The 20,519-nt window shown below is 34.1% G+C and overlaps 1 protein-coding gene across 13 annotated transcripts in view; it reads right to left on the bottom strand.

Annotated features, from left to right (window-relative positions):
- The window catches only part of FBXW7 (F-box and WD repeat domain containing 7), a gene marked incomplete at its 5' end in the record, with an annotated part of 206,820 nt that overhangs the window by 34,798 nt on the left and 151,503 nt on the right, over positions 1–20,519 (bottom strand). The window contains one exon of one of the 13 annotated variants that reach the window (XM_079920971.1): positions 17,190–17,273. The exons of the other annotated variants lie outside the window; for them this stretch is intronic. Within the exon in view, the coding sequence (XP_079777097.1) occupies positions 17,205–17,273 (69 nt within the window). The 3' untranslated portion in view covers positions 17,190–17,204. Of the gene's footprint in view, positions 1–17,189; positions 17,274–20,519 lie in introns of those variants that run through there. 13 annotated transcript variants of the gene reach the window in all.

Genomic DNA, 20,519 nt, shown 5'->3' with positions numbered 1-20,519 from the left:
TGTATGTTTATATGTAGGTATGTGTATTCATATCTTATTTTTAAACAGGTGAAATATTTATCTGGCTCAAAAATCAAAATGATATGCAAAAAGTAAACACTGAGAAGACTCTCCAACACCCCCACCCACCCATCTACCATGGTTCCCACTTGGAAATGATTTTCATTAGTTTGTTTATCCTTTAAGTGAGAATGTGTATGCTTATAAATACTCACAAAGACTTAATTTTTCCAAATATTTAAACAATTCTCCCTAATATCTTGTTTATAATGTTAATTTGAATTGCGAAGAAAGAATTTAAGCAAAGCTAGTCAACCAAGTCTCTAAGTAGATTCCAAATTAACAGAATAAAAATGAATGATTTTCAATATTCTCTAAAGTACTAGGAATGAAAATTGTGATCTATTATATTATTTTCATCATAATCTATATATGAACAAAGCAAATGAAATCATTCTCAAATTCCTGTTTCTGGGAGTCTTGGCTAAAATACAAACATTTAAAACTTTATTCAGAGATTTAAGGTTTTTACTAATATGACTGAAAAAGGCTTTGTGTGTGAATCTTTATCTATCTTATCCCTGTGGTAGACAGAAACATTGTAAAACTGAGGTCAGTCCATAATCTGTTAAATAAGTTTACCAAAAAAAGTATTTTATGCTTTATGCTAGAATGTTAGCTACTAAGTTCACTGAAAAAGCTAGTTAATCATTATAGCTAAGAAAATACTTGTGTTTCTCATCCACATTTTTAGAATTAATATCTCAGTGTATTCAATATCATTTTCACTACAATAAACTAAATCTTCATGTAATATCAGCTAAGCAATGAATTTCCCATTCTATAAAGAATTATTTCTTGTGCTGACGGACGTGCTATAAACCTTGCTGAAAATCTATTAGTAAGGGAGTGACTAACAATGAAGTCCTTAGATCATAGCCTATCTGCTAATTCAGACTCAGTGCTCATTTCATCACAACTCCATTGAGCTAGGTGTATGAGCAATGCACGAGGGCAGTAGCTTGAAAACTGAAAAACAGCACAAAGATATGAAGATGTACTGCCCCAGAGTGTAAGCCTCTGGGAAACAGTAGCAGTAGAACGATTAACTTGTGAGCTAGTATAAGAGAAACGGCTCTTTCTAAGCAATTGGTGGGGATGACTACGTTTTCAGAAGAGCAAGCTGTGGTTATGGGCAGATACAAAAAACAATCTACATGTAAATAGTGAGAAAAATACAAACAGTAAAACAGTCTTCATGTATCATGTGTCTTCAGAGAAGTATGCATCTTATACATGGTGTCGACAGAGGAAGGAGTCGTTAATAGAGTACTTTTCCTCACCTTGACTCTCAGAGTTCATTATTTCCATTTTAAATATATTCTTCCATTGCACTTATCATACCTCATTGTAATTTTTATACATCCCTCTCCCCTACCACTCAAAGGTTCACAGCTTTCTAAGACATAGCAGAAAAATGATATGTAACAAATAATTAATAGTTTTGAATCACTGACCATACAAGCAAGTAGTAGCAACCATGGCATCATTTTTCTAAAGCATAAATATATAACTAGTACTAAATTATACTTAGTGCTAAAAGTCCAACTGTTGTATTATAATTAGTTGATGATACTATAAATACTATTGGTTCTTTGCATTACTTTGCCAACATTTAAAATTTTATTTCCATTTTATAATAGTAGGATAATGTGTTTATATTTGTACATCAGTGATTTTCTTCATTACTATTATGACAACATTCTTTACTCTGATGTTACACTAAGAAAACCACCTAGCACAGTTAGCCGTCTTGCCCTGAGCACAGAATTTAGATTAGAGACAGTTTGGGATTTCAACATCAAAGAAAGGAATGGCAAGCATGTTGAGGTTGAAACAAACTTGAAATCTCACTAACCCACAATCATCAGGTTTCTGGGGTGCTAGTTCTTATTAAAAGGTTCACAACTGAAATTGGCAAGTTAATAAACCTGTTCTATCACAGGTATTATCTATTAAAATAGGATGTATGCCCAGCACCTACATTTTCCCTAATACAAGTAGGTGGCAGTATTGATCAATAAGCTATTTTCACATTTATTCATTCATTAAGCATTTATTTACACCAACTATGTGTCAGGCACAGGATAGTACATAATTTAAAAAACTTTTTCTTCCTCCATTGAATTTATGCTCAATTTAAGACAGAGAATAGGGTGATACATATACACATCTGATTCTTAGAACTCACACTGAAATTAGTTCAAAAAATTTTTTGAGAATATGTAAAACGAAACAAGGTAAGCCAGATTTAGTTTGAAATTACCATCCAAGGAAACAAATATTAAAATACTACTGCATTAGAAAATATCCCAAACACTAAATATTGTAATATATAACAACTTTGTTTAAAATACACTTGTTGGGAAGTGAGGGGGATGCTTCTAATAATATACAAAATCCTAACCTCAGTAAATCAAAATGCAAATCAAACTATCACAGCTTAGACTGGTTTAAAAAAATTTTAAGATATCTATGATTGTAGGAGTGGTACTTAAAATTTTTTTTCTTATTCCTCATGTTTAAAATATTTATAACTTTCTTTATAAAAATGCAGCCCCTGAAGATTTGACACAAATTACAATATTGATTCAAGATAAAGGTTTTTTTCATCCCTTAATTTGGGCCAAATTACTGATCTGATAAACACGCACAAATATATGTATCTACCAATAAATAAATATAGACACATACAGAATTTCACACAATAATGCAAGTTAAGAGTTCTATTTATCACAGGCACACAAGAAAATAATGAAGATGGGAGCTCTGTCTGTTTGCTCTTCTAAAATTTATATTGTTATAGAGCTGTCAGAGACTTACTACACATACCAAAACATTACTTACAATACTTCTTTGTAGACAAGCAACATCTGCAATAATTTGACAAAGTTGGTAAGTCACTCTGGAGTTTATCCTGAATTATCTAGAAGGCAATTAATCTTTAAATCTCATGCTTAGAATCCAAAATAAACTACCAGTAAGCATCTTGAATTCATACCTAGGAGTTTCCTCTCAAATTTTTATTATAAATTTTTTGTAGTAATCCCTTCAGTAAAGTAAGAAAAATACCATGGGAAACTATTTTTTGAAAGGTTAAGTTCAAGAAAAATAAAACAGCAAATATGACCCAGGAATGAATTTAATTAACATGGAGAAAGAATGAAATCAATTTTCCTTCCATGTATTGCTTAGAACCACATTTGCTCTTCTTTCTTTATCCAACTGGATATTTACTGCTGCTGTTCGTAATGTTCAAATATATTTACCTGGCTTGAGAAAAATTTCCTATAGATGTGGTATATCAACCTTGTATTTTAATATTAAAATAACCTTTCATTTTAAGCACTGCTTAAAATTCTGAAATTAATTTCTTATACCAGCTACTAGTCATGACTAAAAAGCTTTGAGAAAAGAGATAAAGGCTAAGAAGTAAAAAAGTTATATCCACTGAATCAACAAAAAAACCACTAATAGCAGGAAGCCATTGAGTGTAGAACTAGAAGGGATCTTGGAAATCACCTAATCTAATTCTCCTTCATTTGTGGAATGAACCTAAGTTTTGGAATCGGAGAAATCTGAGTTTAAACAACAGTTACGCCATTACTAGAGTGTTAACCTCGGTAGGAGTTATTTGACCATGATGAGTTCCAGTTTTCTCTTAAATGTGGTGGTAATACCATTTACCTTACCAACCTAGGCCACAGAGTCATTGTGAAAACACAGAGGTGCCCCTATAAAATAATAACTATTATTTACAGGTGAGAAAGGTAAGGTAGAGAATTTTCTTGCTCAGGGTCATACAGTTATTTTAGAGGCGTAGGCTCAGGTCCCAGGTTCACTACTTTTAACTGATTTGCATTAGCTCTGTGAGGGCTCAAGTCCAGCTAAAAAAATCAGACATTACTAAAGAAGGAAAAAAGTGTTATATTTTGCAAATATATATTGCGATATATGCATATTAATTGCAAATATCAATGAAATATGCAAACCACAACTAAATCTTTATTTATTCAGTTCATGGAATGAATATCTAGGTCTATGTAACTATGCTTCTGCTACACTTGGGAATCTGAGGCAAAGACATGGTAATTGGGGAAAAGGTAACAGAAACTGAGAGAAAGAGTTAGCTTAAATGAAATCAATCAATTAAGAAAAAATCACCCACTATCTGCAAAATGATACTGAAGTCAAATAAAAACATTGCAATAACCCTCCACCCCTAAGATACTTAAAATCCAACTGGCAAGACAAGAGACTAATAGAGAACAATATTTGACTGGATATCAAGTGCCAAATTGGGTAGTGTAAGAAGTCAGAAAATGGAGAAATCATTTAACTAGTCTGAGATTTCATAAAACATACGATCTTGCTTCTAAATTTAAAAGACGTAAGTTTGGTAGATGTTGAGGAGATAGAAGGAAATTGTCATCTGTGGACCTAAGATATATGTGGAAATGCCACAATCATTAACTTGAAGGATTGACAATATAAGACTTCTAGCAGTCACTAGTTTTATAAGGCTCATTAGGGAATAACCTTTTTAATATTATTATCTCCTAATTCAAACACTTAATACTACAGTTAAAATAGCCTTTAACTTACTAGTAATGGTTTCTTCAAAAGTACTTCCTGCCATGACTCATTCTTCCATTTTAGGGCTAATATGTGTCTTTCTGTACAAGAAGAACTTTACTGTGTGGGTGTGAAGACTGTAGACCTTTTATTTTAGTTACAAACACTGACTATGAAGGGGTCCTTCTGTTTCCAAAGGTACTCATACAGAAATCATATATAAAGGCAGGTTGTACTCTTGAATATAGGCGGGGATGGTACAGATATAAGAGAGTTCTTAAATAAACATTCAAATGTCATATTCACCAAAAAACTTTATGAAAAGACAATAAAAAATGTAACTCAGGGCCAAGGTGGATACCTGACTCATTCTCACCAACATGTGGCCAAAAGGACTTCTACTATTCAAAAACACAGCTTGCTTGGAAAATGAAATACTTTGTCTTGTTCCACTCCCAGCCCTTTCTTCCCATGCCTTGCCCCTCCAGCCTCCAGACTCAAAGCCTCCTGCTAAGGAATAGATTTCAGTATAGAGCATTCTGAAGGCACAGAAACTGTTCACCATATACAAAACTAGGAGAAAGGTTACTGTAAAGCAGGAGTTGTGAGATTCAAACACATGATAAAAAGTAAGGTCCTTTCGAAAATATATACACGTATATTTAAGTGTGTGTGTGTGTGTGTGTGCACGCACACATGTGTATGGATGGGGAAAAGCCTACATAAATATATAAAAATGTGCACAGTGGTCATCTAAATTGCTTAATAAGAGATTTTCCTTCTTTTTCTTTTAACTTGTCAATAAACCAGTATTCCTTATTATGTGCTAACAACTGTTCCAGGCACTGGGTATAAGGTAGCAAACAATGCAGATGAGCTCCCTAGTCTCATACAGTTTGTATTCTGGAGTGGGGTAAAACACACAATAAATAAACTAATAAATGAAAAAGATAATTTCATATAATGCTAAGCTCTAAGAGAGAAATAAAACAGGGTAGGTACTATGAAAGAAGTAAGTAGTTAACAGAGGGTAGTAGAGAACTGTAGCTAATTTTGAAAGGTATTACCCAGGAAACAACTTTTAAGTCAAAATGGAGTAGAGTCTAGACTCAGCAAGAATAAGGCCAATCTGGCTAGGTAAAGTGACTGGTACAAGATGAAGATGGAGAGGTAACCAAGGGCCAGATCATGTAGGATCTTGGCCACGGTCAAGAGTTAGGATTTAAGGAATTCTAGTGCAATGTGAAGCCATTAGAGGATTCCGAGGATTTCGAGAATACACAATTTCTGTGTATATGTTTTAATATTATTTTTTATATTTAAAAAATGTATATAAAATTGAAGACCACTCACAAAGTAATTAATTCTCACTTGCTGAAATTAGACATATAGAGAAAATGCATAAAAATCTTTTCAACTCTTTCATGTTCAATTACTCTTCCATTTCCCTTATCACTTGTCACCTCATACTAATTCTCAAACTTAGCACCTATTCCAAGATTCTTAAACTTGGAAAAGGAAGAGAATTGGAATAGTAGGTAATACTTAATTATTCTGTACCATGAACCAAGCACCATTCTAAAGCCTTTATATCTAGTAACTCCATTCTATAAGAATGAAAGGGTATCTACCATATCATCTCTATTTCCTTGCTCTTCCACTTTCTATGCCCTGATTTTATCTTTAAATTTGATAATTTACTCTTTTTGAGAAAGAGAGAGATACTGCGCTCAGATCTCTGTAGATTGTTAATGCATCTGCCAGCCTTACTTTAGCAAATGTCTACAATGGTGAAAGACATGGTCACCCTTAGTTATTGGAGGTGAAATGATTTTACCCATGGTACACTTTTAAAACTGCTTCTCTGTAATCATAAAGGAATTCAGAACATAATCACTGAATCTTAAGGTTGGAAAAAGCCTTCAACTAAAGTTTAGTACAGCCTCCGTTACACTCTTACGTATACTTTCACTAGCATGTTGTCATCCAGGACCTGGTTAACCTAAAATACTAAGTTATTCTCAACTCTGTGGTCTTCTATTAGTTGGCTTACTGATTTTGATAATTATGTTCAATTATAAATATTTGACTAGCAGACACATAAAGTCCAGATTCAAACTTACTGCACTTTTTAAAACATAACATCTCTTTCCAAATATCTTAAAAAATTTCCAGAAGAATTCAAAATGAGAAGGGATAGCTTAAACCATTCTCTTCAAACTCCAGTCAAGAATCAAGGTCTGTGAACCTGAACTTATTTCCCTTACTTAAAAACATTTATTAAGTACCTATTCCACATTGGTGCTAGGTCAGTAAGAAACATAAATCACACTGGGTTCTTCCTCTAGAAAGTGTACATCATAGTGATCTTTAATCAATCCTTTACTTATTTTAGAGTCGCTTGCCTGCTCTTTAAGTATTCAAGTGTTTGATGTAGCTGTCAAGTGAGTAGGGAAGAACCTAGTAATCATGCCCCCACTACATATAAAAAGGAGGATTCTAAATATTCATTTGAGAAACATCAATTTACATTTTAAAGCAATTACTGTACCTATAATTTAACAAACTGCATTCTTTACTTTGAAACTATCAAGAATTATATGACTAGCATAACACTTACATGATCTCCTACCTTTTCAGGAGATTCCAAAAGACTGTGAAGATTCAGTAAATAAAATCTGAGTACAAAGAAATATTGCTGGAAATAGTCATGAGTAGGGTTTGACATAATTTTGTCTGTCATGGAGACATTTTCAAAATAACTATTAATTTGAAAAAGTATCTGATCTACAGTAGTCTTTTATTTGCAATGAATTGTAAGATTGCAAATGACTAGGAGTACTTTGATATCTTGGCAAGACTATTGTAATAGAAATATTTTATTTATAAGTTCATTTTCTTTATTAAAAAGTTCTTTAAAATTTAGCACATAACTTAAAAAATATTTACCTATAAATACTTGAGGCCTCCAAATGTTTACAAATTAACTTTGAAAGTCTGTCACACTTGATACATGACTCTAAACAGTTCTTTCTGTAGGATGGATATCAGGCTTTCCCCACCAGTTGCATGAAAGCATGGTATGTAGTGATGGCATGCTGACTATTAAACAAATTTGCATACAACTTAATTAAGAACTGCTTTATGCACACAGCTGGTCTGCTGGAAACTGTTACATGGTGGTATGAGACCACTTCAAAAAACTAAATCTAAATTTTATTTTTATTGAGTCAATGCATGTTCAAACTTTTACAACATGAAAAAAAAAATTCTATGAGGAACAGCTTAAATCTACCAAAGAATATAAAGTTAAAGCTAGCAAAAAGATGTTGAAGTTTAGGATATTCTTAAAATTGTAATATTTTCTTAGCTCTTAGGATAAAGACAGACACACACACACAGAAACACACACACCCCTCTCCATTTTAAGCCTTTCCTTTAGAGTTATTCTATCAGGAGACAAAACAGCAAATTAAGAACTTAGAATTTTTTCCAGAGATGTTGAATGAGGTGATATTAATCATCATGATCATAATGTAAAAAACCAAGACTAAAATTAGATGGTATCTTCTAAGATATTTTTACTCAACTAGCTTTTACTGAACAATTATAATAAACAGATTTTGTTAGGCCAAGGTGTAATTTACTCCCCACCAATTCATTTATTTCAAAGACCTTAACTTTGTGAAGTTCACTCTGTGTGTTTATATATACGTAGCAAAGGAAAAGGAAATTACTGTGAGAAAAATTTATGGTGAGCTTCTAACCCCACATTTCATTTCAATATTATCAGTCTCATCCAAATGAATCCTGAGTCATATAATGGTTCTCTATTTTCTGAACAATGAAACAAGAGGTGGAAAAAAACTAAACAGTGACTCAAACATTTTATTTTTATAGATCTAGACCTACCACATTCTAGAAATATTTAGCCAAGGTTACTGAAAGCCAGACTCCAAGCAAAAAAGAATGCAAAATTGAGCAAGATGTAGTCTCTATTCTGGAAGAACTCCCCAATTCAGAGGGAAGGACAGACAAATCAATAAAAAAATGACAAAGCAATATAACTGATAAATAAAATTGCTCAGTTTATACGACAATACACAGACCTAGAAAGAGGAAGAAATAAATGTTGTCACACATGGCAATATTTTAAACCAAAAGAATAAAGGAAAAATAAACACTAGATGTCATTCTGACTTGAGTGCTCCTTCAGTGCTCACTATCAAAGATACTATAAACTATTCAGCTTTGAATAATCAACTCTTAAAAAAAATGATCTCTTAAGAAAATGAAATATACAGGGAAGAGAACTTACTATATGCCAGGCACTCTTCTAGGTGCTTTACTTATATTAACTCACTGAAACTGTTAACAACCCTAAGAAGTAGGTACTACTATTAACCCATTTTACAAATAAGGAACAGGCACAGTGAGTTTAAGTAACTTTCCCAAGGTCACACAACTATAGAGTTGGTAACAGCAATTTAACCACAGGGAGATCTTGGTCTCCAGTTTATAGAAAATGAAATAGGGTTTTCTACATATATAGCAAGAAGTATTGGTAGTTAAGAAATCTTTGGGATGCTTCCTGGGCTATTTCAGTATGCAAATGTGTGATGTACGGATGAAATTTATGTTAGACTCACAGTAGACACAGAGAAAGAAAAGACAAACTAGGCAGCTAATTATGTACTCTGATACACTTTATTTGTGGGAATTTACTAAGAGCAACTTGACAAAGAGTTAACGCACTACTGCCAATGCTTACTTGGTGAAGAACTGCTCCAAGATGATGGCATCTTGGACAGGTACTGAGGCTAAGCAGCCATCAGTAGGCAGAGTGGAAGAAAGTCTGATGGAAGGTGCTCACAACAACACATGGGTTTTGCCTTCTTTTCCCAAATACTCTAAGAACTTCTATCTCCTACCCTTATTTCTTTATATTCCATGCTTTATTTCCCCAAAACGTGAAATAATGAAAAAGAGCTGAGAACAGAATACAACGAAAGTGTCTTCACTGGAAGGTCCTTTCAAAGAGGCTACTGGGTCTCTCACCATTACCAAAATGATCTGAACGCTATAGCAGATAGGCAAAAGTTATTGTATACATTTTAACACTTACTGAAGGAACTGCTTCAAGTGATCTTTATTGGTTACTCTAACCCAAATACACTTAACAGGGAATTATGACTTCTACTTGATTTTTAATTTAGCTTAATTTAGCAGACAGCCTAAAAATACTTATTAACTAAGTAATGTGTATGTGTGTGTGCATATACATACACACACACACACACAGCATTTTTCCATCTGAGTACATACAGAACATACTCTTCAATATGTGATTATCACTTTGGCCATGTTTCTTAATTTCATCACATATGACCTTTTTCTAAGAGCCAATCCATCTTTAAGAAATGTCAATTTGATCCATGTGTGGTTATCACTTTCTAGCAGTAAACACCATTGTTGATACATGCATATCTCTATGAGTCTATCCTACAATTTGTTTCAACTATCTCTAATTACCTTTATTCTAAGTAGGATACACAATTACAACAAATTTAGATTTATATGGTTATTTTAATCTCCCACAGACACTCATTCACTCAACATTTACTTGGTTGCCTATTATACACAAGCTAAATTAAGTATGGTCTCAGCTTCATGACTGGAGTTCACAGTGTAGTAGGGGAGAAAGCATAAACAATTAAAACAGAGCAAAGCTGAAACTAGTATACGCTACACAGCGTTAGAAAAATGCATAACGTTAAGGTTTTGACCTAGTTTGGGGGTTCAGAGAATGCTTCTCTTCTCTAAAGGAACGACTAAGCTGTGCTGTGGCGGGGGAGGGGCACCCATTGGGCTGCAGTGCACAGAATAAAGGTATTATGGCAGGTGCAAGATGAGGCTAGAGAAGTAGAGAAGGGACAGCTTATGCAAGACCTCATAAAGGATTTTGGTCTTTACCATAAGAATAATGAAAAGTAAAGTCAGTCAAGGGAAGGGCATGACCCAGATATACCTCTTGCAATATCATTCTGAATGTAATGTTAAGAACAGAATGAGGAGTACAAATAGAGACAGATGCGGAGAACAGACGTATGGCTGACGTATGGCTATCAAGGGGGAAGGGGGGTGGGATGAATTGGGAAATTGGATTGACATATATACACTTATGTATAAAATAGCTAACTAATGAGAACCTGCAGTATAGCTCAGGGAACTCTACTCAATGCTCTGTGGTGACCTAAATGGGAAGGAAATCCAAAAAAGAGGGGATATATGTATATGTATAGCTGATTCACTTTGCGTACAGTAGAAACTAACAGCATTGTAAAGCAACTATACTCCAGTAAAAATTAAAAAGAAGAAAATAAAAAAGAGCAGAATGGGGAAGTAAGTGAGAGTTGATGTGGAGAGACTGAGGAGGAAGCTATTCCATTAGACCATGCAAGAGATAATGTTGGCCTGGACTAGCTAGGTGCATTACAGACGGACAGAAGTGAAGAGTTAGGAGATATTTAGGACATAAAACTCATAGGATTTGGTGACAGATTGGTCATGGGAAATAAAGGAGAAGGAGTTAGTTATTAACAAGAACACCAAAGTTTCTTACTTATACAACTGGATGGAAGATGACAGAGGACACTAAACAAGGTCGGTGTTTGTTTTCTAGAGTAGGGAGGATCACAAGTTCCATTTTTAGTCTTATTTGGTTTGAGGTGTCTTTGAGACATCCAGGTCTCAACTCATATCATGCTCCAACTGGCTCTGGAGCTCAAAAAAAGGTCTAGATTGAAGATAAAAACATGGGAATTAACCGTGTATAGGCCACCTCCTCCTCATTTTAAAGCTGTGAATCACAGTGCTTGAACCCAACACGCTGTCACAATGTGTGCACACTAATTATTTGTCTCTCTTCACCATTAGACTGTAAGTTCCATAAAAGCAGTGACCACATCTATTTTGATTCCTGTTGTATCTCAGCTCCTCACACAGTTCTTGCACATATCAGGGTATCAATAAATAATATTTATATGAGATAATTAAGAATGTGAGATACACTCTAATCTACAATGACAGAAGTACAGAAATAATAACTGAAAAATATTAATAGGTAAACAATACATTTCACGTATTTATTATTTATTTACTATTGCACTATACATATTATTACTTATAATATTTTATATGTTTTCCCCCTCAGGGAAAAGTAATAAAATTTTCTACATATTTATCAGTTACACAAGTCAAGTATAAATTAAATTGGAAGAAAATATACAGTTTGATATGCAATGAAAATGCAACTATCTTTGTTGTTAAAAGCCACCCTGGTTTGGGACTTCCTGTACCTTTAAAAATGCCCAACAGAATATAAACTTTTACTGATAAAGGCAGTATGCAGTTTTAACAACACTTAACGTACACCATTGCCTACAGATCTCACTTACAAAGTATTCTATTGATTCATAGGTATTAACCTAACAGATAGCATTTTTGTGCTTCAATTTTACTGACAGGAAATCTACAGCATGTAAGTTTTTGAGAGTTACCAAAAGCATTATAACTAAGAAAAACCTTTGGCAATATATATCTTAATCCCTATGAACAGAATAACAGGCTGAGTTCCATTTCCATTAAAATTAAATTGAAAACTGCATTTTTACATATAATTGCCTAGCTTTATTTTGCTTCACCTGCTTTTTATCACCATCTCCCATTGAGATAGGATATATCAAGAAACACTACATTTAATGAAAAGGGTCAAAAGAACTAAGATCCCACTGAAATATCTTAAAAAATATATTGATAGATATTTCAACTACTACTTTATTCATTTTGGTTTTGTGAATATGGAACATATGCAAGTAATAATTTTAACAATAGATACATTTGGGGCATACCATTCACTTTTTTTTTTTTTTTTTTTTTTTTTGCGGTATGCGAGCCTCTCACTGTTGTGGCCTCTCCCATTGCGGAGCACAGGCTCCGGACGCGCAGGCTCAGCAGCCATGGCTCACGGGCCTAGCCGCTCCACGGCATGTGGGATCGTCCCAGACCGGGGTACAAACCCGTGTCCCCTGCATCAGCAGGCGGACTCTCAACCACTGAGCCACCTGGGAAGCCCCACTTCTAATTTTGCATGCAGATAGAACATACCTCATTTTAATCTTCAACGAAGTCAATACTACACATATGGATTTCCAAATCCTCTTTGGTTTTCATCTTCTGATAAATACTCTCATATATCAAAACTGAGGAATGTTATTACACTGCTCAAAGAATGTATACATGTATACATTTCAAAGCATGTATACAAAACACTTTTGTATATAAACATACTCTGGAATGTTAAGTAAATATATTTGAAGACTACAAAATATAGTGCAAGATGATGAGAAACACTAGCTAACAGTGCTTTTTAAATTATATTAAAGAAAAACAAAATATACTAAAATAAAAAAGGAAAACTGATAAAAAAAATTTTGGAAGAGATTGTGGTTGGGCCATTTATTACTTATTTGCATTAGAGTTAATTAATATTCTAAAAAGGTCTACAAAAAGCTGAACAACCTCTCAAGCTCTGAATTCATGGCACTGACCTTAGACTTTCTCAGAATGATTTTTAATGCACTCTGTCATTAGTAAAACCTGTTCAAACACATGCCCCATCTGCCAGCACCCCATCTGCAAGAGAGCTTCTTATTCTTGTAGACAGTACAACTTCTGCTTGCTTCCTTCTCTACATACCAGCTGTATGGTAATGAGTGTGAGCAGCTGAAAATCCTGCATGATAACAAAGCTAATACGAAAACAGCAGAACAACGACTTCCCCTCAATGAAGCGGTTGTCCCATGAACACAGCAGATAAGCTGTTAAACGGGGGTTGGGGGTGGTGATGAGAATTTTATTTGTTTGTATGTGGGGGATGTGTGCTTGTGCCTGTGCACGCACGTGTGTGTTAAACATGGGTCTTCCACATAATTAAAAAATAAAAAGAACCAAGAGTAGTACAGGGTACCCAAGAAGGATCTAAATTTCTGAGTACTTTTGTTAAGACTTGTGAATCAATTCTTTAAATGTTTTAAGTCTCAACTCCTATATGGTAATAATATACCAGGTGCCATTTGGACAAGCTAGTTTTCAAAGATGTTAACAAGGTACGTTCCATTTCTTAATTAACTCATTTTGGGGCTTAATTTAGGGAAAGAAATGGCGTCAAAATTTAAGAATCATAATGAAAACTATTTCCTAGACATTTTAGCTGCTAACATAATATGTGAATCAACAAACTATGTTTTTAATTCTTATATAGCAATTTAATTTCTAAAAATTTAATGGTATTTGAAGCCAACACATTTATTCTGAACAGAGAAACTCCAAACAAAATACTAAGTGGCACATGTTACTTTCTTAATTCAGGAAGACATATTGGGGTTAATTTTTATATACATGAGAGTCACACTGAATGACTCTATATAATGCAAGAAGATCCAAATCACATTAATTTTTTATGTGCAGTATCTTTCCATTTAGAGATTAACAGTCAATCAGGAAACTTTAAGAAAAATGACTATCAAAATTGGTGTTATGCATTTTCTCTCACAATCTGAAGAAAGTAAAAATGAAAAAATATTCAAAATACTAACCGTAAGTGAAAGAAATAAGTACTATTATATGAGGAGAATTAATTATATTTTTACCAACACATCTAAATAAGTCTTATGTGGACTTCATAACAGTTACTAAGTTCTTATTATATAACCATACTTTCTCTATGTTATTTCATTTTACCCATAAAACTATCCTGTGAAGTAGGTAGTACTATTATTGCCATCCTACAGAGGTGGCTTAGTAAGTGATGGAGCTAAAAACTTAACCTCAGGTCTAACTGACTCTATCTCTATGTTCTTAAGCAGTCTGCCATCCTGACATAAACTCCACAAGGGCAAAGATGTGGGTCTGTTTCATTCACTACTGTACTCCAAATGTCTAAAGTAGTCCTTGGTTCATAGAAGTTGTTGAATAGATTGAATAAATAGATGGAATGGACAGAAGAGATAACTGATCAGTTGTTTTTTTATTAAGTGTACATCACTTTAAGTGGAAAAAAAAGGCAATCATAAATTTTGTAAAAACCCTTAATCATTTTGATACTAGAAGAATTATTTACCAATTAAAGAATCTTAAAATAAGACTGTTTAGGAATCTCTTGTCAGGTTGAAAAATTAAGACTAAATTTTTAAAATTCTCATGATTAAACATTCATTTTGAAAGGTTGGTACAGAATGAATAAAAGCAAAATTGCACTGATTTTAGCATTTCCATGAATCCACTTGTCCTCGTTTTTATTGTCTAACTGTAAGAATGCATTTTCCCTGTTAACTAGCTTAACGTATTCCTTGACTTCAAATATAAATCAGGGCCATGAGCTTCTATAATATAAAAGCTTTTGTACTATATATATATATATATATATATATGAACCTGAATTGAAAGAATAGTTCCAACTTAATAAAACAGCACCAATCATCCCTTAAAAAGTAACACATAAGTTGTATTTCCTCAAAGAACACTTACAGATTTAAAAAACCCACAAATTCAGATGAGATTTACAAAAACAGTACTATACTGCCCCTACATGTTCAAACTAGTAGTAACAATGACATTTCAAAATCTAAAGTGATAATGTAGAGATTTCTGTGGATTACTGAAAAGCTCTTTAAGCTCAAATTGTTCCCAAGTGAATGATATGAAATCACCCACACATAAAAAGGTAGTTAAAAATAGGAGTAACCCATAAGTTTCAATTTTCACTTTCAATACTAGCAAGGAGAAGAAACTTAAGATAAGAGAATTTCATCCAACATTATATTTTTTTCTCTCAAAACAGATTTCCCCAACCTTACATGAAGATATCATAAAATAACCATAAACAAATAGCTAGTCACCTATGTGCTTCTGGGATCAATGTTTATATATTAATGTTTGAGAAATACTAACCATTGAATCGTTTCCCCCAGACCTAAATAAATTTCTATAAAGCTCATAAATGTATACATAAACACATATATACATAGGTACTACCAAAACCACAACAGAAACTTTTATTAATCTAATACCAGATTTACTTTTAAAAAATCTACTGTAATTATTTTACCTTTTACAACATTATAGGAATAAAGCACTATATATGCAAATAAAGAGATGTGCTGCATCAATAGGTCTTTGTAAAAGGAAATAAGAATGTCATTGCTTTTATCACAAATGGTAGTCCTTTCTGGTATTATTTCTATAGTAAAACTTACATCACATTTTAAAAATCCTACATTATATCTATCATTATTTGCATCTACCGCAATTAATCTACCATTAGTTAACTGATTTATATGTGAGACACATTAATTTATGCAACTTTCCACAACAAGTCAGGGATAGGGCCAAGAACTCTAATTCTGACCCAGGTACGATCCAGAAAGAAATCACTATGGTGGACCTGATAGGATATTAAAGACTAAAGTTTTCTGGCAAGAACATGAAAAATTAAATAATATGGAATCATATTTAATCTTTCAGAGCCTCAAAATAATATACTGGATACTACCTAACAGTATTTGAAAACTTGTAGGTTTTACTATCAATACATTTCACTTAAGTTACCAAAATAATCCTATCAAGTCAGGTAGAGTGTCTGCATATGCAGGCATGTGTATGGAGGTATCTTTATATACATATGGAGAAACTATAAACTACAAATGATCACCAGTTGACTTGGAAATGAAAAGTGTACAACTGAATAAAGGAGTCTGATGAAACACTGTATACTGGAGCAGATCAAACATGCTCTCCATGCCTAGGTGGAATTCTCAGGGTCACCAAAATGTTAAATTATAAAAAGGTAGGATTTTTGTTTGTTTGTTTTGTTCAATAATGTATCTAGAACTGTGCCTGGCAATTAGTAGATGCTTATTTGTTGAATGGATTAATTAATCCATGTTCCTCTGATTGATATCATGAGGATATCATGGAACGGTGACAATAAGTCTCTCAGAGACAGGAAAGCATCAGTGGCCTCCTTAAGGGAAGGTCTCTGCCTTATTCACCTTTGTTACATTAGCATCACAAGCAGGGAGTATGTATATGCCTAATACATACTAGCAGAATTAAAATTAATTTAGAGGTGTTAATATTCCACGGAAATACTGAGAAAAATTTAAAAAGTTGTTGCGGTTCTCATTCCTCATTTAAAGTATCTATCTGATAGCATGAGTTGCCTTTAATCACAGAAGATAAATAATATAAAAGCTCTGAACTATTATCATACTATATTGAGCTGCCTATAACTAGGTTAATAAAATTTAGGTATTCATTTATGTAATGTATGTTTTAAAGCAGTTAAATATGAATGTACTTAAGAAACTGAAGATAAGGCTTAGGTTACTTCGACATTTCAAAGTGTATTCCATTTCTAAATGTGGATGATACCTGTAAAACTCAAAGGTCTGCAGTTAGCTCCACAATTCTGGAGAAAGCTGTGTTCCTGACTTCAAAACCGTTGGAGTTTAGAAGGGTAATATGGTACATATACAGCGTATGGCACAACACTTCCAGTACATCACGTACAAACATTTCTGCAGCAAAATATACAAATATTCAGATAAACAATAAAAGTGACTGTCTTAGTTAGTTAGGGTTAGGTTTGGCCAACTTGTTAAAACACTTCTTAGTTTTCAGGGCTTACTGGACTCCTGATTTGCAGACAAGGGACCGTGGATTTATTTCATACTTGTTTACCCAGCCAGAAGCTTTGTAACAAGTTTATTTTTAGCATATTTTTCATCTGTCTCCCATACTCCAAGTCTTAATATTTAGTTTCTGTAAAATATAACCTACAAATTTAAATAGCCTTGCCCTGTGATGTTAAAATTACTATACTATTTGTACAGATTAACTATCAACAAAAGGGCTAACAATTCAGGGCAGTTATTTCTATGCTGTAGTTGTAGATTTACAAATCATGTTAGCGTTTGTATCTGATAACTGAGGCACAACCTAATACTATGACATCACCTGATGACAAAAACATCTAGAAAGCAATGTTAACAGTAATTAGATATTGAGGTCTTCATAAATTGTGAAAACAAAGTATAAATTACGTATTTAAAAATCCAGGATTACATGGCAAAAGTTAACCTTGAAATATTTGGAAACTAAGGATCCATTCACTCAACAAACCCTTACCCAGGTCAGTACACCACACTGTTCATGATGCTGGAGCCAGACACCTAGGTTAGAATCTTAGCTCCATCATTTACTAGCTCCAGGGCAAGTTAGTTAAACTTCCTATACCTCTGATTCTACATCTATAAAATATGGATAATATAATGCAATCTACTTCATGAGGTTATTTTAAGGATTAAATGAGTTCATATGTGGAAAATACTTAGAATAGTGTTTCCTCTGCATCCCAAGTTAGACTGCATCCCAAGTTAGATAAAACTGCTACCCTGTTTTATCATCATCAAAACATTAGCATTAACAGTTACTTTTCTGTTTCCCTAAATTAGATCTAAGCTCCACGAGAGCATGGCCTTTGTCCATCTACTTTACTGTTATATCTACAGGTTCTAGAAAAGTTCCCAACTCTGTTCTAAGTCCTTAATACATATTTTGGGGCTGTTACTACTATTAATAAACTTCATATCCAGATATAAGTGAATAATTTTGCAGCAGTATAATTAACGTGAAAAAAACAAGATGTAAGACCAAGCAATAATACAAGTTCCTTCTGTCCATAACTTCTCTGATCATCTGCTTAGCAAACATCCTTCACATTTTCATTTAAAGTTACTATGAAGCCTTTCCTGAGCCATTTGAATTGAGACTTGGGTGGCCCTCTCATGCTCCCACAGTACTTTGTATATGGGTCCATTTAAAGCAATTATCCTTTGGTCTAAGGGTTTGTTTGTGGTTTTACCACTACCTATTAAATGCTTAACGGATTGTAATTTTCATTTTTGTATGTCCAGAGGCAGAGAGGAAGAATCATCACCTTTTTATTTACAGCCACCGCCTTGCACAGTACAGAAAATAAGACCAGAAGAAAATTTACAATTTATATTGTTTACTCATGTTTATGCATGATGTATGAAACATTCTTAAGAAGAAACTGATAGGATCAAAAATAGAATGACCTGGTATGTGGTAACTAGTTAATTCCTTTATTGATAAAATAAGTAGTGACAATAAAAGATATCAGATGGGGCTTCCCTGGTGGCGCAGTGGTTGAGAGTCCGCCTGCCGATGCAGGAGGACAAGGGTTCGTGCCCCGGTCCGAGAAGATCTCACATGCCACGGAGTGGCTGGGCTCGTGAGCCATGGCCGCTGGGCCTGCACGTCAGGAGCCTGTGCTCCACAATGGGAGCGGCCACAACAGTGAGAGGCCCGCATACCACACACACACAAAAAAAGATATCAGATGATCTGAAAATGCCAATTTTCCCCCAAGTTCCAATGGAATATATCTGTGGAAAAAAACTTTAGGAAGCCACATTTTAGTTTACTCAAAAAAAAAAATCAGATAAAACTATTAAAATCTCCCTCCAAATCTGCTCATAGCACCACCCTGTTCTTCCTTCTCTCCAAAGCATTGTAATAATTTTTATTTTAGCATTTTCTGACTTGTCTGGCTACTGCAGACTCTCAAAAGTGCCATCTAAACAAGTACACCCTATGTTTGTTTCTCCTTCGTTTTCGGAACTGCTAAGTAGTAATTACTTTTAAAATTAAGTGTCAAACTGTATCTGAATTTAGTTATATTTAGAAAATGAAATATTCAAAATCACAGCTGCACAGTCATTTAAAAACATTTAGTAAACAAAAACATGCCATATTCTAACAGTACAAAAACTCCTTAAAGAATTTTCCAAACTTAACGAAAGTTTCAACAAATTGGTCATACAAATATTTACACTAACTTTCTCTTGCACATCACTGGGAGCATGAAAAGATATTAGAGATAATTTCTGTTTTTGTTTTTTGCAGTACGTGGGCCTCTCACTGTTGTGGCCTCTCCCGTTGTGGAGCACAGGCTCCAGACACGCAGGCTCAGCGGCCATGGCTCACGGGCCCAGCCGCTCCGTGGCATGTGGGATCTTCCCGGACCGGGGCACGAACCCGGGCACGAACCCATGTCCCCTGCATCGGCAGGCGGACTCTCAACCACTGCGCCACCAGGGAAGCCCTAGAGATAATTTCTGAAGTCTAATAAGAGTTCATAGCCTCAACTGAGGAAACAAGATAACTAAATGAAGCTGTCAAATAACACCACTGAGCAGTACATATATGTCTAAGCACCAAAGGTAATTGCAACAACTACAATACGTTCCACTAATGGATAAGGACAACGGTAGATGCAACCAGTGCCAGGAGGAAGGTTCCAACCAGAGAGACAAGCTAGACTGTGAGGTCATGGAAAGGATCTGGAGAAAGAGGCACAAATGTAACTGGCAGATACTGAATAGATTAGTATGGGGGAAGGGAACATGACACTGGCTTTTTAAAGGTTTCATATTTCTATATGTTAAGGAAATATCCATCTATTTCCTCTTGGTTAAGAGTTCCATGAAACAAACGTTGAGTTTCATGAAATGTCTTTCAGGCATCGAGGCATTTTAGAATGGGAGACTTGCTACAACTATTTTAAATGAGAATTAATCATAGCTAGACTAGAATTAAAAAATAAAAATAAAAGGTGAACCTGGATTGGGGCAAAAGGCAAAGCTATGTCAGAAATGTAAGACTAAGTTGCAAGTGCTTTAAGAAATAGGCAAGTATTTCTGGCAGCTGCTTTTGCTAGCATGAAAAGTACTCCTGTA

The sequence above is a fragment of the Stenella coeruleoalba genome, assembly GCF_951394435.1.
Source record: "Stenella coeruleoalba genome assembly, chromosome: 4".
NCBI classification, from domain to species: domain Eukaryota; kingdom Metazoa; phylum Chordata; class Mammalia; order Artiodactyla; family Delphinidae; genus Stenella; species Stenella coeruleoalba.
This window is presented reverse-complemented; position numbering and strand designations above follow the sequence as displayed.